The 26,824-nt window shown below is 44.7% G+C and overlaps 1 protein-coding gene across 1 annotated transcript in view; it reads left to right on the top strand.

Annotated features, from left to right (window-relative positions):
- Positions 1 to 26,824, top strand: part of LOC144762755 (uncharacterized) — an 842,179-nt gene that overhangs the window by 305,688 nt on the left and 509,667 nt on the right. The window contains exon 17 of the mRNA XM_078648006.1: positions 6,527 to 6,604. Coding sequence (XP_078504132.1) covers positions 6,527 to 6,604 — 78 coding nt within the window. The remainder of the gene's footprint in view (positions 1 to 6,526; positions 6,605 to 26,824) is intronic.

The raw sequence follows: 26,824 nt of genomic DNA, 5'->3' as shown, positions 1-26,824 counted from the left end.
CTCCTTGACAACGACACATGACCTCACCTTTCGGCCTTTTGGCCTTGACTGCGCTATGCATCTCTGACCAGGACTTCACATCACCTTGGCTGTGCGATGTATCCTAGATGCGGAACCCCGCAGCGCTCCACAACCAGCATTGAAGGTACTCCTGTTCAGCAGGCCTAACAGGGTCCCTGCAGCCAGCCCGAGCTCCATCATAGTTGGCCTGATCTTGTGACCTTGTCTTTGTCTGGCGCGACCGGATGACCACAGTTGGCGGTCGGGGCATTTTGGTACTATTTTCTCTAAAATATTTAAAGTTGCATAGCTCCTGTTCTTCTGATTGGATGTTTGTTGTCTTGGTCTTAAAACAAATGTTACTCTATTTTTCTAAAAAGGTGTGATATTTTGTTGTGGGTTGTGTTTCACTTTATTAGTTTGAAGTGCTGCATAAATACTTTACACATTTCCTCTAAGTTAAGCCTGACTGCTTTTGTGAAAAGCTACTAGAGGGTTAAGCACAGATTAATTCGGAGTGGCTTGCAACTTCACCCTGAGAAAGATTGTGGTTGCTGCTTGACCAGGGTTTTACACTTTCAACCAGTAACCGAATTTCTCAACAAGTTTTCAATTGTATTATTTAAGCACTATGTCTGGCTGGCTTAGCTGCATTACTGTCTTTAGACTGCAGTCTGTCAGGCCCTTTGATACTGAAATGGATGAGATCGTTAAATGCCCAGGGTGGAGCCTCGATTTAGTTAAAAAGCCCAACTGAGATGGGTAAAGACTAATTCTTAGGAGTAACCCAAAACCTTCTGCTAAGGAATTACATTGATCATCACTGTAAATTAAAATTCCCAACCTTAACAACCATTTTTTCTTATAGAAAACCAGTCTGACCAATCATGGCAGACAGATGTTGCATACACTAAACTCCTATGTCCAGGGGACTGTAGGTCACAATAAATTTAAGGGTGATCTCATCAGAAGTGCTGCACTGGCAGATGGGTAGTTTGGGGTAAAAGAGCCCAAGCTGTTGAGGTCATCTCTAAATATAACTGCCATTTTCTTTCCTTCCCTCCAAGCACCCGACCAGTCTTGGAGGACTCACGGTAGGTCAAACCCTCTGGGAAGGCATCGAAAGCATTGAAGAAAGCACAAGACAGCAGATTAACTGGAGCAGGTAAACATGATTAGCCGATGCTAATGGGCATTTGAACCATAGCAGAATTTTAGAAGGTTTACCAGTTTGCTTACCAGGTAGTATATGAGTGTTAACCCTTCTGTCTGGAATGTTTGTTGGTACAGTGCAATGCATTACATTGCAGACAGTGCCATCACGGTAATCACATTGTGAATACCATTACACCGCAAAGTTATACTTTGTGAGACCTTTACATTGCTGTTAGTTGCTAGTATAAGGCAATCTAAGACTGGACTGCTATTTTAACAACAATTTAGCTCACCTGAGATCTGTTAAGCTATAATTAACTATATTAGAGCAGCACTGAACATTGGGAAACATGGCATATCTCCATCCTTGTATAAATGGATGACTATTTATATTGCCTAAATAGTTTAAATGGTATTATTATTATTGGTTGGACTTTATTACTTCTATTGATATCTAATGTGTTTGTACGTATTTGAAGATAAATGTCCGCTTTTTTATGTCACATAATCCAGCATATTGTCTTAATATGTGATAATGTATGTTTTAATAAAGTTTAGATTTGTATTTATTTTCAAAAGATTGGGTGTTGATTCTATTTTTTCGAATTTTTACTTAAGTTTTTGTATTCTTTCATGCCACCTGCTGAACAAACTAATATATATGAGACTTTGCTGCTTAGGTGGTAAGTAGTATTTCTAAACCCTTTATTGACATTTACATATCTGTAGTGGTTAGAATTACAACAAACCACCTAACCAGCAAGGTATGTTCTCCATATTTATTATGGTAAACAGTTTAAATGCTTAATGATGTTGTCTCAATTGTTTATTATTATTATGTTCCTTCTGGGGAACATTGGGTGGCCCTTTTGGTGGTTTGTATATTTTGTGTTTAATTGTTTGTTGTTTCCTGCACCAGTTGTAGTAGAGTCAGACAATTGCAAATCACAATTCAAACTCGCCCACCATTTTCTATTCTAAGCAGAATATGAACCACACTGCAGCTCTAACATTCCCTTCAATAATATGGGCAAAGACCTCAAGATTGTAAGCCTTAACGTAGCGCTTTTAACCACCCAGTAAAACGCACTGCTATTCTCTTCCTATTGGAGAACTCTGGGGGTGACATTTATACGCTGCAAGAGACTCACCTATTGTCCGGAGACACAGCACGCATGCGCTCACAACGCTTCCCCCACCATTACTGGTCCTCGGGCACGGCTAAAAAGAATGGTGTTGCTTTCCTCCTGGGAGCAAAATTTAAAGGAAAAGTGCTATCCACAATCTCCGAAGTAAAGGGCCCCTTGCTTGCACTTAGACTCCGGTGAGGCTCCACACATTTCTCTCTGCTCAACATATACACCTCGAACAAACAACAGGAGACCTGTATGATTAGGACTCTCACAATTGTTTTGGCGCCCTGATGCAGCAGTGCTCGTTGGGGGAGATTTTAACTTGGTAATGGACAATACACTAGACTGCTCCTGTCAGAGGACTGTACAGTCTGGTGCATTCTCACCTGGGGGCAGGCGTTGAATCAAAGAAAACTGCCTGCATGACATATGGCGTCAGCTACACCCTGAGACATGGGACTATGCGTACTATTCCGCGGCAAACAAATTATACTCGCGCATAGACAATTTCTTGGTGTCAACAGCACTGATACTTAGATTGAGTATCGTAACTATTGAACCACAATCCCTCTCTGACCCTGCATTGATCGTGGTTACAGTCCTGCCTGACGGTGGCCCCCCTAGCCTTTCTAGATGGCGCCTACGGGATAGCCTCTTGCAAGCATGGAAAATTGTACTAGACATGCGCGCCAAACTCTTAGAGTATCTGAAGCACAATGACAGAGGGGATACTCCCTTTGCAGCGATCTGGGAAGCATTGAAGCTTGTATTGAGAGGAGAGTTTATTGCAGTTTCGGCGGCAGAAAAACGCGAACGTTGGGAAAACGACAAAGGATTGAGATGGAGGGTAAGGAAATGGAGTCTATCCACAAACGTGCAGGTGCACCGAGGGTCTGGAGGGAGTTGGAAAAGAAACAGCCCCTTCTAAAACATTTGGACCTTGATAGGGCAGAGAATGCCATGCTCAGGCTTTGGCATACATTATTTTTGAGCAGCGACAAATGTGGAATAATGCTCGCCCAAAGGCTTAGGGCTAAGATGATGGCCATGGCAGTGGCCTACATGAAGCAGCCAACAGGCGAGGAAGTGAATACAGACCCCCAAATAGTTGAGTCCTTCAAGGCCTTCTATCAGAACTTATACGCTGAAGACGACCAGCAGCACCATGAAACTTTGGCTTACCTTGAAGCGAGCGCGTCACCCGCCTCCTGGATGCTCATGCTTCCCAGCTTGAAACCCCATACAACCCGATGAAGTCATCTCGGCCTTTGCCTGCCTGAAGGTGAACAAGGCTCCGGGCCCGGACGGGTTTCCTGCTTTGTTTTACAAAACCTTCTGCACAGAGCTGGTGCCTCAGTTGATGCATTTTTTAACTCCTTCCTTGAAAGTGGCTCAATTACTGACTCCATGGCTGAGGCCTCGATCTCGGTAATTCTTAAGCCCCTCAAAGACCCCAGAGAATGCGGGTCGTATAGACCAATTTCTCTGCTCAATACAGATGCAAAAATCTTTACGGGTATCCTAGCCGCCTGACTGAACCCACTAATTGTGCACATAAGTGACCTAGACCAAGCAGGATTCATCCCCACACACCAGGGAGCAGACATTACTAAGTGTCTTCTCCACCTAATGGATAGCGTCCATATATCCCACAAAGACGCCCTGTTCGTGTCAATAGATGTAGAAAAAGCACTTGACAGAGTGCGTTGGAGGTATCTGTTTGATACACTCCCCCATTTCAGTTTTGAAGATCAATTTATAAAATGGGTTGAATGTGTATATATCGGGCCCACGTGCATTTGTGCGAGTGAATGGGTTATCATGCAAATCATTCCCCATCGCATGTGGCACAACACAGGGGTGTCCACTATCCCCCCTGCTCTTCGCTCTGAACATGGAGCCACTATCCCAAAAGATTTGGGACCACCCGCAGATTGGGGGACTTCGATTCGGTGGAGATATCCACAAAATCAGTCTGTATGAAGATTGTGATTTTATCACTGTCAAACCCACCCGTCTCCTTACCAGTGCTACTGGGTGAATTATAGAGTTTTGGGAAAGTCTCGGGCTTTAAAGTGAACCTGAGTAAATCACAGGTACTAAATGTATCCACTCCCCCGGCTTGTGAAGAGGACTTATGGAATAGATTCCCCTTGCAACGGGCAAAGCACCTGATAACATAATTGGGCATCCTTTTAGCCCCGACATTGCCTAAGACTCTCGCATTAAACTATTCCGCGCTCGTTAATCAGACTACGAAAGCATTGGACTGGTGGTTACGTCTCAAGCTGGCATGGTTCCGTTGAATGACAGCTGTAAAAATTATGGTGCTACCACATACCTTGTATGTTTTTCAGACACTGCCACTGGTCCCATCACCAAAGGCTATACGCACCTTGCAACTGGCTGTCAACAAGTTCATTTGAGGAGGGAAGAAGCCGCGATTATCCATAGCACAACCAACGCATCCCAAATGGGGGGGAGTGGGTTTACCACTGATCCTTAGATATTTGCAAGCATCACACCTCTGCTATATAGTTGAATGAAACCGCCCGCTTTCTGAAAAGCACTGGTTCTTTATGGATCAAGCAGTGACTGGAATAAATATTTGGCGAGAGGCTTGGCTCCCACGAAAACACAGAGCTTGGGGTATATACTCCTCACCGATCACCATTGCTACCCTAAAGGTATGGGACACTGTAGCGCGTAGGATGGGTGAACATTTCCCTCTCCAATGTCCCCGATAGTAGATAACCCTGACTTTCCCCCAGGATGCACATCAGAAGTCTTCGAGAGATGGAGAGAGTTGGGATGCAAATGGGTGGGCTCGCTATTTGACCTAGAAGGGATCAATCCATTTGATCAACTGAGTTTGGATTACGACCTTCCCCAGATTGATGATTTTCAATATCTACAGTTAAGACACTTGGTTACCTCCCCGAATTGTCACGTAGAGGCCTCTCGGCCACTCACGATATTTGAGAGTGGTTCGTTTGCAAAAAAGATGATAAACATCTAATATCAGAACGCTACAACATGCTTGCCACAAGGAAAGAAGGGGGACGCAAAGAGTGGGAAGATATCCATTTGAGAGCACATCACACAGCACTGCTGGGTCTGAATCAGCCTACAAAGTCGTAGCGTATTGGTACCTCATACCCGCTCGCATCCACAGATGGGATAAAAATCACTCTGAGAGGTGTTGGGGGGAGTGCGGTCTTCCGGGCTCTTTGGTGCATCGAATGTGGCACTGTCCAAAATTGAGCCGTTTCTGGGGATTGGTTCTAGATGATATCGATAAGGCCTTTGACAATGAATTGCCACGTTTTCCAGGACATACCTTGCTAGGGCTGCCGAACTCATTGACTTTTCCCCTACGTGCCCTAAGGGGGAGACAATTAGTACTGGCGCTGTTGGTGGTGCAACAAGCAATCCGAGCTCAATGGGGCACTGCCATGATCCCAGACCACACGGCATGGCTATACAGACTATGATTAACCCTCGCCATGGATCGCCTTTCCTTGATTGCGGAATACAAAGGTGAAAATTATGCTGAGCCGTGGGCCCCATTTATCGAGATTCTCTCAACAGACATGAGGGAAGTAACATGCCCCAAATATATACAAATACCATGTCTGCTCCCTAGAGACGACAAAGAAACACCACACACCCCACAAAAGCCCTAGAGCCCTGCGGGCGACATTAATACCCAGACGCCAAACACAAGCTTTTGTTAGATCACACACCGGTGCAGGATTATGGGTGGGTGGGGGTCCTTTCTTTATTGTTATGCTTTAAGTTAGGTTGTTATATTTTCTATTTTGATTTTATAACATGATCCGACTAACGCTGCCAACCTCTGGCTTGTAGGTGACGAAGCTGTGTAGATTTGCCCATTACTTACTGTTTTATGCTGCCAGCCGTGAGGTTGTAGGCTTATAGCTGTGTACTGTTGTTCGCTTAATAAAAATAATGCTTCCATAAATGCTTAATGCTGTGTATTCCAGTGAATAACAGGATTTTGGGGAGCTTTTGGGGAGCTTTCCCAGTCTGTGGGGAAAATCTCAAATCCTGTACTGTATATTGCAGATATAAAAAGACCCAAATATAAAGCATGTTAAATATCACTATACCTCACATTTTGTTTAAAAGTTGAACTGTAACAAATAATAACTTTGTGTGATATGAATAGTAATGCTAATATTAATTTCTCTATGATATGTGTGTAAAATTTACAGAATAGACCCAAAAAAGATGTTCACTGATGTGGCGAACTTTGTTAACGGTGCTGTTGGAGAAAGTCCATTGAAAGACATGTAAGTCTAAAAAATGTATTCATACAAAAAACAAACAAATATACATAAATTACTGTAAAAGACTCATGAAGTGGTTTATAATAATAACAACATATATGTTTTTCCCATCATTTTATATTACTTATTTTTGATATAATTTCTTTAGGAATGGTTAATCATACATTATATCAAGCAAATAGAGTTTGTTGCCCACTTTCGCCCAAGTTTCAAACACTGCTCCGACTTCTCCACTCACCTCCCATCTCCATCCTGTCCCTTGCAGGACTCTACCCCTGCATTGTCTGCAGTTGCAAATGATGGTCTGATTAATGATCTTCAATAGGCAGGTCAATTTTCGACCCTCCTACAAATAGACAATTTGCAATAAGACCTATTAATATATGAGTTGTATTCTGCAGCCTAACAGACACCTATGCTTTGCCTCACTCCCACTCGCACACATCTCCTATAGTCACATTAGCAGAACAGGAGGTAATTCATTCTCATACACTGCATTAAAACATGGAACGACCTCCCATAACGCATCAGAGGCCCCTCCTCACTTTTTGAGTGCATCACGAAGGTGAAGCACAGTTTCTTCAAATTACTCTGAGGGGACACACAACTATACACCTGCTGAAGTGCCTGGATATCCTCACAGATGATTAGTGTGTGTAGGTAAGTAGAATCTGCTTTTATGGTTACCCCTACTTTTTGCTTGATGTTATGCTGTTTCTGACTAGTCTGACTGGGATCCTGCTAATCAGGACCCAGTATTTCTGCTTTCTACCCTAAATTGTTATGGTAAGTACTTAGGTACATCCCAGGTTGGATACTGGGGTACTCTTATCAGTCCCTAGTATATGGTACTAAGGTACCCAGGGCATAGGTACCCCAGGGTCCCCCATAGGCTGACGCATGTATTATGCCACCTATGGGAGACCATTCAAACTCTCACTACAGGCCTGCCATTGCAGTCTGTTTAAGCTGGAACTAGCACCACTTACGAAAGATATAGATTTCCCTATATCTAGGGTCACTGCACTTAAAACCTATACGTCACCCCTACAACAGGCCTTTTTAATCCTGAAGGCAGGGTGCTTGGTTCCAAGTGTGAGGGTGCCCTTTCATGAACAGGACATCCCTACAGCCTTTGAAGTCCATTATCCAGGATTGTAAGTGAGACAGCCATATAAAATATAGATTGGCATTGCGTCATTACGCGTTGACCATCTCAAAACTGGCTATAACGAACTCTGTTGTGTTTGGTATCAAACAAGTTGGAATCATACCTCCACACCATAAATGGTGTATGATGTATGATTCCGAACACTGTAAAGGCACTCCGTTACGCCCTCATTGCTCCTGGTACCAGTCTTCTAGACCCAGACAGCAGAACATGGCTGCTGCCGATCAGAGACACGATTCTGCCCTCCTGCTGCTAAACCAAACTCGAGCAGGAGAAGGCAGAACAATAGGTATCCTGTCACACGGAGGTGTGTCCACCTTCCAGACAGGGTTTAGTGTATTGGGGCTGGGTGGGAGTCCTTGCCAGCACCACTCAGTCTGCTTGAAGGGCCCATTTGGTGCCCTCCTTGCATAGCCTAGTGCAAACCAGCTCAGGGAGCCGTTGGCTCCCACTCCTGCACAAAACTGGATAAAGATTATGGGAGTATCCTCCCCACTGTCCATCCCCTCCCCTGGGAGGGAACCCTGAATCGTCCCAACCCTTTCCTAAGGGTCCTGAAGGACTTACCTGAGGATGGGTCCCTAGATTCATTGTGGGACACTATTCAATACAGAAATCACTTCAACTTCGACTGTTTGGGCACTCTGGACTTTGCTGGACTTTACTCTGGGCATCAAGGCTGCAACAGGGAAGACTCCTGCTGCTCCTGATCTCTTCGCCCTGCTCGCCAGCTGCAAAGTCCATGCCTGTGCTCCATACAGGAGACCTTGCAAGGCCTGTGGGCATCCTAGACACCGGAAGGAATCTCCCTTGAAGTAAAGGAGTCAGTCACTTCCCTGCATCTGCAGGCACCGCAACTAAGTTGACTGATCTGCTGATCCTGAGCCCCCACGGACTCCGAAAGGCTCAGGAACACATTCCTCGAGGCCTGCCCTGTCACTAAGTTTGAGGCCAGTGTCCCTCATCAGAGCCGCAGGAACAGAACCCTTGTGCACCACATTGACTTGCCGTTGCAAAGGGTGTTGGCTTCCTTCCATCAAGATCTTTGGGCTCCAAGTAGCCCCAACCTCAAGCATCTCCAGTCAACAGAATCTTCAACTATATTGCATTGCTGGCACCGTGGGGCTGCTTCCTCGGTAAGCTGCTCGAGGTACTCTTGTGACTCCAGTGCCTCCAGCCTATGGGTCCTGTCGAGGGTCACCTTTGAATTCTGTTTGCTCCCCTGATTGCTTGTGCTTGCCATGACTCCCCTGCTTGTCGTGAGTCTCCTGGACCTTGCTGGTCCCGACATTGCACCTTTTTCAACTTACACTTTGATTGCAGTTGCCAAGAATTGTAGGTGCTCCCGCCAGACACCGACCCCTCAGCTCTCGACATTTGATGTGTGACAGCTCGTTTACAGCTCCTGGTCTTCCACATCATTGTCTGGTCCACACAGATGCAGTTCCAAGGTCACGTCAGCTGTCCTGCTACACCCAACATCAGTGGCTATTCGTCTTCTGTGCCTCCTGGTCACTCCTGAGTGGCATAAACTCTGTCACCTTTGCTTGCCGGTTCTTCACATCTTGAATACACCTTTGGGTTCTACTGGACACTTTCACCTTTCCCAGCAGCGGCATCTTGCTGAAGTCTCCCATTGAGTTTGACTACGGTTTCCAACGCCAATTCGCACCTATGCACACGGCTACCCTGATGCAGGTATCTGGTTCCAAGGGTATCCACGAGTGGGGTGGCTCTCCAACCTCTTGTCTTTCACAGGGTTTCTTCAGGGTCCACTGGGAAGGGTCCTTTTCTTCAAAATTGCAACCGCGACTTATACGTTGATTTGTACGGAGAACGTGGTAGTGTTCCTACACTGCACACGACCTCCATGGGCCTCCTAGATACCCCCCTGGGTGGTTCCCTGGGTCCCCGGCACTTCTACGTCCTCTGACTATTGTCTTGACTCAGGCCACGGCTCGCATGCCACTATTTTAGTATATGGTTTGGTCTCCACCTGAGGACCACTGTGTATTCTGTTCTACTTACCTGTTTCTGTTGCGAGGTATTGTGTGTAGTGTGTATCCGGCTTGGAGATAGCTGTATGTGTTAGTAAATGTCTTATAATAAGTACATATTTTTATACCTACACTGTGTGGTTCTTTTTCACCCTAATCTATACTATAAGATTATGTTCTGGTGAAACAAGCTGCTTTACACTCCTGGGCTAAGCCCGAAGGCTGCTCTGCTCACAGCTACCACTCAGAGAGCTTTCTAAGGTTGTCCGCGGCCACTAAAATCACCATAAGGGTTGTCTGGATCAGTGGAAGGTGTCCACTTGCATAAGTGCACATCATATACTGAGCCTGCCTCCCACAGTGCGCTATAGAAATAGACATGACATAACATTGCATACCCATTTACAAACCACTAGGTGTGCAAATTGCACATCTTTGGTTTGTGAATGGGAATGATACTTTGGACCACAATCGCTCCTAAGGGGGAGTGCCGGCACTTCTTAATTCACAACCTATATATCAATTAATACCTCAACTGATCAGATGATTAGCGTGTTGTGATTATATTGATAAATGGAATGTGTATAGTGTGCCATCAACCGCAAGATGAATTTTGACACTAAGGCAAAAATCTTAAAACAGCTCAGATGAGGTTTTGGCACTTCAGGCTTGGTGCCCAGAACGCTCTTCATCTGTTTATGAAGAAGAAAATAGTTCAGTTTGCAGCATTGAAGAAGAGGTAGCCTTTTCGAAGCCATTGGTGGTGTGAGATAGGAGAACGCTCCCCCAACTAACCTGAACTCTACTGATGAAAGGAGAAGTGAGGAGAAAAGCAGATATAGATTGAAGATGTTGAGACGATGACTAGCACTGTAAATAGGCTTGGAGAAAGGCTGGTTCCAGTTTGTAAAGACTTAGTGGCAGATTTAGAGAAATTCCAGCAGTACTCTTTTGGTGACCTGTCAGATGACCACTTGTGCATTCTCTGCATGCAAGACCCAGAATGAACCTTGGACACTTGTATCAAGCTAACTCCATCTTAGCCATCATTTACTTAAAAAGCTCTAATGTATTGTCTGGATCACAGTCTTAAAATTAGGTGGAGGATGGATGAGATTTTTTAAAGCATTTTAACACAATAATTAGACCAAATATGCTTGTTGATCTGAGGTTTGGGTTTGAGGTCAAGGTAAAAAAAATAGACCCAAAATTACAAACCATCTCAGCTAGTCAAGTAGGCCTCCAAGTGTCAAACCAGAGGGCCATAGGGCCTCGTAGCATAGGTAAATTGGTGCTGGCAGAAAGAAATTTCAATAGTTCACGAATCATTAAACACAAAAGGTGAGAGAGGCACTATTGTGATAACAACACTCATAGGGTTTAATCCCAAAAACACAAAAAGAAGACGACAGAAATAAACGTCTTTTCTATAGATGGTGTTGCAGATCCTTTCATGCCTTATTTTATGCATAACAGCCAACGTGTTTCACACTTGCAGGCTTCTTCAGGGCAAATAAACGATTCACAGAACAGAAAAAGAATTCCACAGGGTATTAGCCCAGATTAGTAGACGGTTTCCTAAGTTGATTCCTGATCACGGGATCTGAGAGAGAGTATTCTGTAAAGTCCGTAGGCACTGTTCACGCTAGTCCCAGTCATGAACCAGGGCGCATAATGTGTTGCGCTAAGCCGCAGGCCTGTTAAGCGGCCATCAAAGAGACTCCTTGTCACATCAGTTATTCCCGGCAAATATGCTTGTTGATCTGAGGTTCGGGGTTGAAGTCAAAGTAAAAGAATAAACCCCAAATTACAAACCATCTAGACCCACAAGTGTCAAACCAGAGGGCCATAGGGCCTCGTAGCAGAGGTAATTTGGTGCTGGTGGAAAGAAATTTCATTGGTTTACGAATCATCCATTTTACCACTGTTGAGAGGAACCCATTGAATTATGTTTGAGTGTTCAGTCTTTCATTGACCAGCCATATAATGAGCCATATAATGAGCTTGATATAAACACAATGGTTGTGAAATATGAATCCGTAGGTTATAAAATTGTTTACCCTGGGGGTTACATTTTATTTTTTAATTTAGAAAGCACTTGCACTCTCAAAGGATATATTTGCCCCGAGGGTGATTGACCAGTGAACGATGAGGACAAAAGAAGACAAACAAATATCAGCCGAACAGCTGGTTTTGAAAGGCCTTTGTACCGCAAATATGTAAAGGAAGTTCATTCTGCCTCATTGGGCCCAGATGGCTACACGTCCTCCTGCCTGACAGGGCGAACCTGAACATAGAGATGACAACAGATCAGTTCTTTGTCTGTAGTTTGGTAAAGCAGCTTCCTGGAGCTCGACTTATTATTTTTGCAATGGTCAGTGAGTGACAGCACCCAAGCAGGAACAACCCTAGTGTGATGTTCCTTTGGTAAAAATGAGTGTTTTTCTGGTCGTGCAAAATTTGGGAAAGAAGGTGTAGAAATTAAATTAATTTGAACTTTGAAGGTAATTTACTTTTGCTAGTAGATTACCCAGGGATTTTACAGCAATAAAAGTAAAATACCCAAGCTGATGGGACCAGATTGATTCTTGCCATCTGGGTTCTTGCCTGTTCTTGCCCACCAGCAGCACCTCTGTTTTGTTTCCTTTAAGCCTAATAAAGTTGTTAGACATCCAACACTGAGTCATTGAGGTAACTCAGGTAGCCTGGGACAGCTTGTTTTACCTGTTCAGTGACCTGTGAATTATCTGCATATAATAATGCAAAGCAGCCATAGGGTCCTATGAGTTGCACTGGAGGTCAGACATAAATGTTCACCAACACTGGTGAAAGCAAAGAGACCTGAAAAATGTTGTATTTCACATTATAGCTGAGACACCAAAAATGGGCAGAGAGAAACCCTGTGTGTGGCCAACCAGGAAAGAGGAGAACCGTACATCCATTATGTCTACTAGCCTACCTTTGAAGATGGAATGGTCTACATCATCGAATGTGGCAGGTGGAACTTGTTAAACTTTACATGTTGCATCCCCCCTCATCTCTGAAGCTCTTTATTCCATCAAAAGCAAGTAACAAGGGCAATTTACTGCCGCCGATGGATAAAATCCGAATTGGCGAGGGTCTACATTTTCTGAGTGTTCAAAATACCTAGATTGTTGAGCAACAATTAGTCCAGCAGTTTGCATAGTGTTGGTAGTGAGGTAATGGACATGTACTGATTAGTGATGTGACTGTCAAGTTTGCTTTCATGTGTAAGAGAGTGAACGCTCACACCTTCCATAAGGATGGTAGTGTGCCAGTGGTTAAAGAGAAATCAATAACTCTGTAAACTCTGTTTAAACACCAGCAGCAAGTGACTAATTAACTGGCAGAGTTTAAATACTATTTGGAGAGCAAGACTTAATTTAAATTAAAAACTTACAGACCTTCCCTTGAAGCAGGGCAAAAAGACTATCAAAGTGGTAGGGACAAGCTGTGAGGTAACCGCAACAAGCAAAGGAGTCAAAGACATTTAAGAAGTTTTAATACTATAGTAAGTGTTTTGCTCACCTTGTTGTTAAGGATTCTGTGCACTTTACCACTACTAACCAATGCCAACGTACTTGTGCACTCTACTTTAAGCATTGTGGCATTGCCTTGTACCCAACTGGCACAATTAATTTACTGGTGCGTCCCTAGTAAAGTGTACTGATACGGCGGTATTTCTGATCTATTGCTATAAATCTAGATCCCAACTCAGGTCGACTGAACCGTTGATACCTGTCATAGAGTAAAAGGCAATCCACTACTAGGTCAATCAATAAGGACTTACACCACTCCAAAGAACCACCTACTACGAGTAAGTTTTAAAAGTTTATTACAAAGCCAAACTTAACTGGAGATACAAACATCTCAATATAAGGTTCAAAAGATATACTGGTATCAATACAAACATACATTTTCTAAATGCTCTTAGTCGGCAGAAGAATATCACCAAAACCAATTCAAAGATCATAAGAGTTGCAAGAATAGACACAAGCTGTAACTTGTGAGTCATTTACAGAAAGGAAGAAAATCCAGATTAGACTGTCCCTACACTAGACTAAGTGACATCCCTACTTAGCAGAATCTTAACCTAAAAAGGTGTCAGCCGTGGTGACTTCCAAAGAAGATCACTCACTTCCCTTAGTCTTCGTTGTAAATCGGTCTCTCGCAGTTAACCTATCTGCCTACCCATCCGCTCTCTTAGGTTCCTCAGACCATCTGCCCTAACTCCACCCAGGGGTGCTGTCCCTAATACAAAAATCACATTTACAATAGAAACGCCCTTTAGAGACGCCCCTCACGTGGTGTTGGTTCTGGCATTTTCCATGCGGATACTCCTCTGGGCCCATCGTTAGCGTTGACCTTGCTTCTCAGGCTCTTCTCCGGCAGGACGGTACCCCCCAGGAAATTCCTGAAGCCTCCTCCAGGCCTGTGCCTGGCTCCCTGAACAAAACCCTATTCATCACTCTCTTGATTGGAACCTCCTCGCACCTGCAAACAGACACTTGTACAGTGGGCCCCAAATTCCGGCCTCCCCCGTATCTTCTGAATCGTAAACCATCGAGCAGTCTCTGCAATTTATGCTTAACATGACCTTCCTCTAACTAACACATGCAGATCAAAAGAAATGACCTCATCTATTCAGGCCTTTTAGAATTACATGAAATGGGCCTGTGCACTCTGTCAAAACAGTATTCTAACTTATTACACACAATGTTTATATGAAACACTTCTATAAAATATATATTTCAGTTCTATGATCAATAATACCTTGAATTATAACAACATTAAAAATCCATATCATGTGAGAGTGTAACAGCACCTTTTCATTCTCTGTGAACTGCCATGTGGCCTACACATTTCTACGTTTAGCAGCATTACATTCTCCTCTACAACAGCCACATAACATGGAATTTCAACATCATTCTAACATCTCTACACACTTCTACATTAGCTTTTCACACTGATATATGCATTCTATTTTAATTAAACACTCTTATATATTTTCACTCTATAAATTCGACACTCTTATATAATCTTTACTAAACTGATGCAACGTGCTTGTAAATATGGTGCACTTCTACTTTTTCTTGATTTGCGCTCTCTCAGTTCCCCCCTTTGATGACTTTTAGTAGTCATCACCATCACAACACCATCCCTGAGGTATGAACTGAATCATACAGAACTCGTTGCAGTACTCCCTCGTTTCATCATCTCTAGAGCCCTCAGACTCCTGTACTGATTGTCCTGCATCGCAGCTAATCTCCTCTCCTGCTCTCTCATGGATCTCTGCAACCTATTTGATCTATACCATTGGTACAGCCGCACCAATCCCCACAAGGTGATTATACAAATCACTATTATGATGATAGGTTTCAGTATGTACCAAATGAAACTCTTTCCTAGGTTGGCAAACCAACCTCCAACTTTACCCATTCCATGACCTACTTTTTCCCACACAGTTACCTGTGTCAAATCCTCAATCTCATAATGAATTTCAGTGATGTTCCGTATATACTTTTCTAGAGGTTTTGAATTGTCTGGAATGTAAGTGCAACATTCCTGAACCTTCAAAGCCTTACAGACTCCTCCCTCTTTGGCTAACAAAACGTCTAGAGCAAGTCGGTTCTGAAGAACCATTGCCCTTATCGATTGCATCTCTCCCTCCACCAGCATTAATGATCTAGCAGTACTAGCGGACAACCTATCTACAACTGTTGCCAATCTCCTAATCTTGACATCATTCAGTGCTATCCCTAAAAGAGGAAACATAGCACCAAATACGTCTCCAACTACCTCCTCATAGTTTACATCCCTTCTTCCTCTAGCTTGAGTTCCTCTCTCTATAATTTCCAAATCCTCAGCATGGTATATTTTGGGGAAGACAATTGCTAAATAACATGATCCATACCAATTATCCGGTAGTTTCACGTATGCATTTCTTCCACAAACAAAATACACATTCGGGATCACCTGCATCTCCTTCAAGAAATCCTTGGTATAATATTCTAATTGGAAAGCATGTTCACAATTTACTTCTCCCACAAACACATTCTCATAATAGGTTTTACCCCTATATATACACAGTTTCCCCTTCTTCTCTCGATCTAAAGCTATTGGACCATTACTACCCTTTCTTTGGTGTGACCTTTCTTCCTCGGTCAATCTGTTTTCCATTGGCCTGAAGCCTTTAAGATCTTCTGTCTCCTGTATCGATCATCCACCTGTCCTATAAACCTTTTCTCAATTTCTGACACTTTACAAGTCAAATTATTTCTTCGGGCATGTGAAGTATCTAACGTTTTCCAAGGAATGAAAAATTTCTTTAATCTATCTTCACTCTTATAATAATCCCACTTGTTCATGTGCTTGTAGTTTGGAACTTCTGGTAAAACAGCATCAAAATTTGAAAAATAATACTCAAAACCATCACGTTCATAAAATATACTAAGCAACAAACTACACGTGATTCCATAAGTCAATGGAAGATGATGATATCTAATACCTTCGTCTACAGAGGCTGGCAATTGCATGCAAACGTAGCAATTCTTTACCTCCATAGCATCAATATATTCATAAAGCAATTTAGCATATGCATTTGATTTGAAATTTCCCTGTGATTCATCCACATGCAACCTACGAGTCTCTGCTGCTAGTAAAGCTTTATCTTTCTCTGTATTGTCCCCCCTTTGACCAGCAGTAGTAGGTTTCTGTATCGATACAATTTTTGCTTCCTTTATTTCCTTCTCTTCATTTTCATGTCCCACTACATATGATATAGTAACTACTAAAACTATAAGAGAAATTACTCCCACTAAAAGTGTGCCTACTATGCATTTTGTCCTGCGGTTTGGGTTGCCAGCCTCCATGATCTCAAGACAGTGTAGTTCTGGTTTTCTTTCACAACACAAAGTCTCTCTTCTTTGCTTACTCAGTCTTTCCGAACCACACCTGGAAGCTGATAATCCCTTCTGCAAGATCAGTCTTTGAGTTCTATTGCAACAGACAACCCTAGCCCTTCTCCGTCCACTAAATGGGAAATCCCTAAATTTCTTCTTCTTCCACTTGGCGCTAGGTTATCTTTCAATCTGTTTATTTACAAAGTCTTAAGCAATCTGGAATCAGACGTGTTCCAGCGGCTCTAATCACGTATTCTAATATTGCCAAACGAAGAATGATCTCCTCATGTGTTGGCCTCGTTAAACAAAAAGTCGGAAATTCTATTCTGTTTAAAACCATGTCTCTTATCCCGCTCAGATAAGGAGGATTGGGGATAGTGAGTGTCAGCAACCCTTCGACCTCCACTCCGGGTTTCACCAACACTATTTCCACTGTTATGATTGGGTCAGTACTGGTCAATGTCACTTCCCTCACCCTCCCCGATCTCCGTGCACTGGACATCTGCAGCTAGGTAGGTCCACTCAGGAGTAGCGTATCTTCTGCAGGGCACTCGCACCCTCCTCGTTCTTCTCGGACCTTCCTGTTCCTGTCTTTGTGCACCTTCGTCCAGATCCGAGTCTTCAGATATAGGAGCAAGAGTTCTCTCTGGAGTTGGCTTCAAGCTCGGCCTCTTCCTTCTTTCAGGCCAACTAGCTTCTCCACGCCTTGTTCTCCTATTTCTTGTCCTCACACTCGGTTCTTGATCACTCTTGTCTTGATCTGTGTCTGAGCCGTATTCACAGCAACTTTCTCCTTCTGTGGCAACTTCAGTTTCACTGTCGTCCTGTCTTTCTTCTTCTGGATCTGTAACACTCCCAACTTCTTCTGACACCCCCACAGCTTGACTGATCCCCTCTAGTGGTTCACCGTCCACAGCTGGATTTTCATCTGTGAGAGGAGCTGTTTCTTCTAAGGGTGCTGGAACTCTTCGAGTATGGGAAGCGTGGATCCAGTTTGGCAGCCCCCCACACTTTACAGCAGTATTCGTTGTCAGGATTATTTGGTAGGGCCCCTTCCAACGCACGTCTAGGCAGTTCTTCCGGACGTGTTTTTTCACAAGTACCCAGTCACCAGGGCACAAGTCGTGACATAGGTCTCTTGAAGATGGAACTTCAGCAGCCTGCACCTGAAGAGACACAGAATGAATGACGTCAGAAAGACCCTTGCAGTAATCCAGGATCAGGTCATCTGTAATATTCAACAAAGCTGTAGTTGGAACAGACGGAAGTCTCATTGCCCTCCCCATTAGAACCTCATGTGGAGAGAGACCTGTCCTCCTGTCTGGTGTGCTACGCATACTCATGAGTACCAAGGGCAGAGCATCAGGCCAGCTTAAGGACGTCGATGAACATACTTTGGCTATTCTGGACTTCAGAGTTCCATTTATCTGCTCCACGATACCTGAAGCCTCTGGTCGATAACTACAGTGCAACTTCTGATCAATGTTTAATGCAGAGCAAAGCATCTTCACAACTTCACTGTTGAAATGAGTTCCCCTATCTGATTCCAAGGAGGTCGGCACCCCAAAGCGCGGAATCATCTCTCTAAGCAACAACTTTGCTACTGTGAGTGTGTCGCACCTGCGTGTAGGGTATGCTTCGACCCATCTGGAAAATATGCATACAACCACCAGAACATACCTGAGGCGGTTGATTTTTGGCATCTCAATAAAATCTAATTGCATTCGGTTGAAAGGCCCCCCAGACCTCCCAATGTGACTCATTGTAACTGGTGTTCTTTTCCCTACGTCCAATTGTTGACATGTGACACATCTTTGACACACTGCTTCTGCTGCAATCCTGAATTTAGGATTGTACCATGTCTGCCTAAATAACCTCAGCATGGCATCTCTTCCTAAGTGTACTGGACCATGTATCTGTCGTGCCATTGAACTCACTAATTCCTCAGGTAATACTGCCCTTCCATCTGCTGAAACCCACAAATCCATTTAACTTTTCACACAACCTGCTGTTTCTCATGCCTTTTTCTCAGAATCAGGTGCGTTCTCTTGCATGTCTTTTAAATCCTCCCAAGTATCAACTGTTTCTAGCATCATGTTTAACTCTGTCTTTTCCTGAGTCCCACCTACTTCCACTTCCGTGAAAGAATACCCTTGCTCCGCGCAGTAGCGGGCAACTTCATCTGCATATCGATTACCTTGCGATACAAATCTGTATTTTTGGTGTGGGCTACACATTTAACAATCGCAATTGCTGCTGGACCTTGTAATGCTTCTAACAACAGTCGCACAAATTCCCCATTTCGAATAGGCGAACCCGAGGAGGTCATGTAACCACCTCTCTGAGACCACAATTGCCCATAATCATGAACTACACCGAAACCATATTGGCTATCGGTATAAATGGTGACTCTAATTTTGCTACCTGCTAAACAGGCACGTGTCAATGCAATGATTTCAGCTACCTGAGCGGAGTGTACTCCTTCCAGGCAAGCGGCTTCCACAACTCCAGTAATGGTGCAAACAGCATAAGCTGCTCTCAACCGACCAGTATCGTCTCTTAAACATGAGCCATCAACAAAGAAAATTTCATCAGGGTCAGTCAACGGCTCATCCACAATATCTGGTCTTGGCTTGGTGCATAGTTCAGTCACATCAAGGCAATCGTGATCTTCACATTCTTCGCCTTCTATATCATTAGGAAGTGGCATCAATGTAGCAGGATTCAAAACAGAGCACCTCTTAAGGGTCACGTTCTCCGCAGCAAGAATAACTTGCTCGTAGCGCGTGAGCCTATTATTGGTTAAGTGCTGTGTCTTGGTCCTGGTCATTAATAGTTCTACAGAATGAGGGACATACACCACTAATTGGTGTCCCATGACTATATTTTCACACCTTTCAATGCTGACATCTGTTGCAGCAACGGATTTGAGACATCAGGGCAACGCTGCGGCTACCGGATCTAAAGTAGCCGAAAAGTATGCAACTGGTCTACGGGCATTTCCATGAGTTTGTACTAAAACTGACAAAGCATAACCCTCTCTTTCGCAGCAGTAAAGTGAAAATGGTTTTTCGTAATCAGGCATCCCCAAAGCTGGAGCACAGCACAAGTCCTCTCTCAGCTGTAGGAACAACATCAAACAATCCTTGTCCCATGGTACCGGATCACTCACCTCCTTGTGCGTCCGTTTTTGTAAGGGTTTTGCTTTCAGTGAAAAGTTAGCTATCCACTGTCTGCAATAACCAACCATTCCTAGGAACATCCTGACTTCTCCCTGTGTCGTAGGCGCGTTCATCTTCATTATCGCCTCTATCCTATCTGGTGACACCTTGCGCTTTCCTTTTTCTATCCGGTGACCCAAGTACTGTACTTCTGTCAAACAGTACTGCAATTTGCTCGGAGATACCTTATGCCCATTTTCAGCTAAATGGTTCAGCAAGGCGATGGTATCTATCTTACAAGCTTCTTCCGTTCCTGACGCAACAAGTAGGTCGTCTATGTACTGGACCAGAACCGAGTTCTGTGGCAGTACTAGACTTTCAAGATTTTTCTTCAATAGCTGGTTGAAAATTGATGGGCTTTCTGTATACCCCTGTGGGATACGACACCATGTTAAGACACGATTTTCCAGCTTAAAAGCGAAAAGATACTGGCTCTCCTCATCTAATGGAATTGAAAAGAAAGCCTGACAAAGATCTATCACTGTGAACCACTCAGCTTGGAATGGTATCTGAAACAATATCACTGATGGATTCGGTACCACTGGACAACATGAAACAACTATGTTATTAATCTTTCGAAGATCTTGTACTATTCTAAACTTCCCACTAGGTTTCTGCAAACCCATAATCGGGGAGTTGCATGGACTACCCACGATTTCCTTCAGTATTCCCTGTTGAATCATGGAGTCGATTACGGGTTTTATTCCTGAAAATCGTCTCCGGGGTCAATTTGTATTGAGGCGTTCTTGGATATTCAACATTTGGTTTTACCATGATCTTCACTGGTTCTACTCCTTTGATCAATCCTATCTCTTCTCCAGTAAAATCCCATACCTCTGATGACACTGTATCTCGTAAATCCCAAGGAAGCTCCTCCACAGTCAGGGTAGGGTACAGTTCTACACATACTCTCGAGTTTGCAACTTTTAAGGTAGCATCATCGTCTGTAGTCTGTACCTCCACTCCCTGAGGTGTGCAGTATATTGTGCAGTTCAGTTTGCACAATAAGTCTCTTCCTAACAGACACACAGGACTAGAATCACATACTACAAACTGATGTTCGTCGGTGTAGTTTCCTATTTTCACTGGCACTGGTTCCGTCAAAGGGTTAGTCATTCTCCTATTTGCGACTCCTACCACTTGAATTGTTTCCCCCGACATTGGTAGATCTGGAACCACCGCCGATCTCAAAGTTGATCGAGTAGCTCCGGTATCTACTAAGAATGTTGTAGGACACCCTGCCACTTCAGCCTCAACAAACGGTCCTCTTTGATCCACCTCTAGGACTGCCCCGAGGGTACAGTCCTCCTCTCTACTTACACGTCGTCCCGTCAATGGATCAACGTAGTAACACTCTTCTTCATCTGTGAAAAAAGGCATTTGTCTATAGATCTTTCCCCCTGTCGTAATCTTTGGTGGTTGTGGGAACTGAGCTCGTGGAGCCGAAGTCCCCCCTTTGGCCACCCTACTCCTTGTCACTGTCACCCCTTGAACTGGAACTTCTTGAACTTCCTCCTCCTCTACTTCTAGCTCTCCATTTTCAGGGTTATAGGGACACTCGCGTTTCCAATGTCCCACCCGGTGACACTGGTGACACTTTGTCGTTTTTTTCAATGTAGCAATGTCTATTCTAAGTCTCGGGTTTTCCTCGTTGTCCTTATTCTGACTATTTGGTTTCCGTCCCATTGCCCCTGTTCCCTGTTGCTGCTGTCCACCCCTTCCAGCCGACTGCATCTGCACCATCATCAGTTTCTCTTCTAGTTTCTTTGTTTTAGAATCTATTTCATCACTGCAATACCTTGCGTATCTCAAAATTTCATCTAATCGTTTGTTTTGCCAACAAATTAAATGTTGCTGAATCATCAAACAAATATCAGGTCTCAAACCCAAAACGAACTTCGATACAAACTGTCCTATCTCCTTGGGATCCATTACATCTAATCCACTGTATTGTTTGAATGCTTTCAGCAATCGCTCATAAAACTCATGAACTGTCTCCTTGGGTTCCTGTCTTGTTCGGTCTATTTTTACCCAATCTATATCCTGTGGTGGCACCTTCTCCTTCAGCCAAGTCATCACCCTTTCATATTTTAACATTACACTTTCTGACGGTCCATTAGTACGAGCATCCCTTTCTGGTTCTGCAGTTGGCCATTCGACACTAACTTTGCATGCTATCCACAAGTCTCCTGGGACCACAATGTCGAATAAGGTGTTCAAATCAATCCACAATACTTTTGAAATCTTGACAAACCTCTCTACCTGCTTGTACCACTCAACGGGATTTTCCCTTAACTTCGGAAATGAGTTGGTAAATGCAGCCAAATCTCCCCTACTCCAGGGTACGTGTACATAACTCCCATTAGCTATTTCTCGCAAAGGGAATGCCTCCATCTGCAGTAGCCTTCCCTCCGGAGACATCACATTTGCGCTCCGCCTAACAGTTCCCTTTTTGGACCACCTCTCTTCACATTTGTCCAGATCTCTCCATGCTCTTATTCCTGTGATCAGTTCCCTTATGTGTGTTTTTAATCCAGTCTTCCTCCTCTCATCTAAGTCCTGATCTGAATAATGCAACCTATGGTTACCCTGCAATGCCTTTGTTCTGGACAAATCTACCATATACTTTTCTGCCAGTTCAGACAGTTTCTCATGAGTTGCTCTTGCCTTCCGAGTAATATCCTTTGCTATAAACAGCAGCTCATCTTGTTCGTACATGGCAATCCTTTCTAAAGGCAACACACCCTCTATTATATCGTCCAGGTCAGATTTTAAGCTGGTCACATCGAGTCTTTTGGCTTTTATCACAGCTTTCAGTATGCTATCTCTAGAGAGTCCATTTCCATCTCTCCCATCACAGCTCTGAGTCCTACGTCTGGGCTCAGGCGTGTTATGGGGAGTCCTCCCATGCTCCCATCTCTCCAGGTCCCATGCAGTTCCATCCTCTCTGGGTGTATAGTGAAACACTTCTCTATTTCCCATAGTCCCACATTTCTCATTCTGCCTGGTTTCTCTAGGTGCATGGTAAGACATTCCATTATTCCCCGTGCCTTCGCAATTCGCCTGTGACCTCTGATCACTCGACGCATGGCAAGATCCTTCTCGGTTCCCCATGTACCCACGATTCCACTGCTGTATGTTATCATCAGGTGCGTGGAGAGTGCACTTAAACCTATCCCTGTACTCTTGTGTCCTTTGGTCTCCCTCACTTTGAATGAGACGAGACGTCTCTCCACACTCCGTACTTCTGCCTTTTTGCTCCTGCCCATTTCCACCGTCAATATGACGTGTAACTCCTCTATTCTCCTGTCTTTTACCGTCCCACTCCAGACTGCTTTCGCTAGCCCCGCAGTGAGATAATATCCTGTTGCCTCGACTTCCCCATTCAGCTTCTGCTCTTGACCTGTTGCTCGGTGTTTCTGTGGACCTATCCCATTCCTTCAAGTCAGCCCTCAACTCTTTATAGGATTTCGGCCATGGTCCCCTCAGGTCCATCGGTCCTCTCTGACCCCCCTGTTCTGTTACGGGATCCACTGCTGAATCTAATGGGGTGCTCCACGTTATTGGTCCTGGCAATTGCCTCCAGGCATTTGTCGTGTTATTCCTTCTTTCCATCTCAACTCTTTCTCTGTCTAGCCGTACTTGTTCTTCCTCTCTCCCTTTCTCTGGATGATAAACCGTCACTATAGGACCTATGGTAACGGGTACTTGAAGAGCATCTGGCAATCCATAAGACTCAACCCTCTCTGTTGCTGGCATCTTCTGCACCACAACCCTTCCGACTACTCTCTGTACAGGACTATGTTGAGGTGTCTCCTCACCTTTAGTAGGTACCCAATTCGTTATAGGGAGTGGCCTATTCCCTTCTATGTCAACTCTATCTTCCCTTGGGAGCTCAGTACCTTCTGTCTCCCTATTGTATGGAGGCGGTCTATCTATCAACAACCTATTTAGTAGGCCATCCTCCGACTCGCTCTCGTCATCCTCTTCTATGAGTCTCTTTTCTCCTGTAACCTCTCTCATTGGGTACAACTTATCCACTTCAATCGTCTGTACCCTCCATTTCTTGGCTTCCGCATCCCATTTGGCATCTTGCACTGCCCTTACTGATCGCCTTACCCTTTCCTGGCGTCTGTTCTGATTCCTGTCGTGCGCCGCCCTAATCCACGCATTAAGGGCCTCAAACTGTGTTGGTCTAGGCAAAGGTCTCAATGAGGACATAACTGCTTTCAGCTGATGCAACACTTCTAGTCTAAACGTTCCGTATTTCGGAAAAGTCAGTTCCTCATTCCCTTCTGTAATCTTACTCCAAGTATCAAGCTACAGTATAGTATGCAACCCAACATTCGTTGCCATATAGTGAGCTGGTGTACCCTCTGGCGGTGCCTCTTCCCCGTAATAAGATTCTCTTCTTTTCCTCTTAAAGATCGCTCTCAAACATTTAAAACACTTCATGTTCAAAATCTACAAAATTTCTATTTTCTCCGCGTTCGTTTACTTCCTGATGACAATCCACCAATCCCAGCGCGGTTTTCTCTAACTGGCCTATCACAGCGCGGCTCTCGCTGACGTCACACCAACCGGCCTATCACAGCGCGGCTTCACACCAACCGGCTCATCACAGCGCGGCTCTCGCTGACGTCACTCGTCTCAGCGCGGCTTCACACCGACCGGCCTATCACAGCGCGGCTCTCGCTGACGTCACTCGTCTCCCCTTCGCAGCAGTTCCCCTCCTTTCTCAGCTCGTCTCCCGGTCATGCATGCGTCCCATTCATACTCTGAAAAATGATTACTTCCGACCAAGCGATCACTTTCCTTGACTGTACGCCCACAGTCTAACTGTAATTGTCACCTTAACTGACGAAATGTCTTTCCGTGTACGTCCAGACAATCGCCTTACTGATAGGTTACTTACACACGGTAACTTTCGACCTGCGTCCGTTACCCACACACTCACTCTTATGTTCCCCCTATCTCGGTCCTGCGGGCGATCAATGGTACCTCATGACCCCCTTTACTCTGGTCGACAACTACTCTGGATGTTCGATACACCCGAACCACTTAAGCTCTTCCCCGAACTTAAGATTTTCCCGGTTTGCCAGGTTGCGCGCGCTCACAACCCTCTCTCAATCACACTACAGGCATTCAACACCGCATGACATTACAATACAGATACAACACAAAACACCGCAATCTGTCAACGCATGACCCTTGTTATACTCACTCTCGTCCGACCCTGCTGCTTTTCTCTCGCACCGTCAGCACCTTCTTCGGCAGGCGATTCTTCCGCTGCTCATCTCTCGATCTCTAGGGACCTTGGGGTAATCTAACCTAGTCTAGATCACCTTCCTCTAGAAGGTAACCATCCTTATCTGCTACCAACTGATACGGCGGGATTTCTGATCTATTGCTATAAATCTAGATCTCAACTCAGGTCGACTGAACCGTTGATACCTGTCATAGAGTAAAAGGCAATCCACTACTAGGTCAATCAATAATGACTTACACCACTCCAAAGAACCACCTACTACGAGTAAGTTTTAAAAGTTTATTACAAAGCCAAAGTTAACTGGAGATACAAACATCTCAATATAAGGTTCAAAAGATATACTGGTATCAATACAAACATAAATATTCTAAATGCTCTTAGTCGGCAGAAGAATATCACCAAAACCAATTCAAAGATCATCAGAGTTGCAAGAATAGACACAAGCTGTAACTTGTGAGTCATTTACAGAAAGGAAGAAAATCCAGATTAAACTGTCCCTACACTAGACTAAGTGACATCCCTACTTAGCAGAATCTTAACCTAAAAAGGTGTCAGCCGTGGTGACTTCCAAAGAAGATCACTCACTTCCCTTAGTCTTCGTTGTAAATCGGTCTCTCGCAGTTAACCTATCTGCCTACCCCTACCCGGGGAACCTGAGCCTTGCACTGACCTGGGAGGTCACTTTTGGGGGTTGAGGACAGCTGCAGACCGAGCGCTGCTCCTCTGAGAAACCGGACCTTGTTGCCAGCCTGCATTCCGATAACCGCGGCGAGGCGGTAGATCGGAAACTACACTACCCAGCACCCTTAGCGCCCAGGAAGGCGCGCATCCAGCATCCTGCCCCGCCCCCGGAGGTGCGCTTAAGGACAGCGCGAGCCCCCGCGTCGCGGGACCGCGCGCGGGCTAAGCCCGGGCAAAGGGCGGGCCCTCTGTGGCCCTCAGAGGCACGAATAGGTCGGGTCGGGCCACCCCACTTGGCTGCTACGAGGTTGGAGGTATTTTATTAATTTTTCTATAAACTCTGACATTGTACTGTGTTACCATCATGTCCATATGGGAGGAGCTGAACGCCCTGTGTGGTACGAAATACTCCCAGATTGTATCTACCCCCCCTATAGTGGGTAGACATGCTGATGACTTAAACAACGAAGACAATGAGAATACTGACAAAATGTGCACTAGTCCCTCACCAAAACCCTCCTACCCGTCAATAATACCGCCAACTGAGGAGGCGAACAAAACACCTGTCCCAGTATCACCACTTCAATTGACTCTACTGGCACAGATTGAGCAACTGTTAACAACTGCACTATCACCCCTGATCACTAAAATCAATAATTTGGGAGATAGGCTGACCAGCATCGAAAATAAATTATTAAGGAACCATATCTCGGGGAAGGAGGAGCCAAGATGGCGATCGGAACAGTCGCATAACCGCCTCGCTCCGTGATTTCTTCCTCCCCGCCACCTATCCTGTATTTCATCCTGTTCGGGGTGTTCCGAATTTGGTCACCAAGGAAGAGCCTTCACTTACCATCCTTTTTCGGGGCTCTGGCGTGCAGTCATTTCGGCGTTCTGCCCCTGTTGCCTTGCTGGCCTTCCCGGCCCTGAAGCCGGGGCCTCGAGTGCTGTGCTTGCCCGG

The sequence above is a fragment of the Lissotriton helveticus genome, chromosome 6 (genome assembly GCF_964261635.1).
Source record: "Lissotriton helveticus chromosome 6, aLisHel1.1, whole genome shotgun sequence".
Taxonomy (NCBI): Eukaryota; Metazoa; Chordata; class Amphibia; order Caudata; family Salamandridae; genus Lissotriton; species Lissotriton helveticus.
The sequence above is the reverse complement of the archived record's forward strand: the minus strand, read 5'-3'. Positions and strand labels throughout refer to the sequence as shown.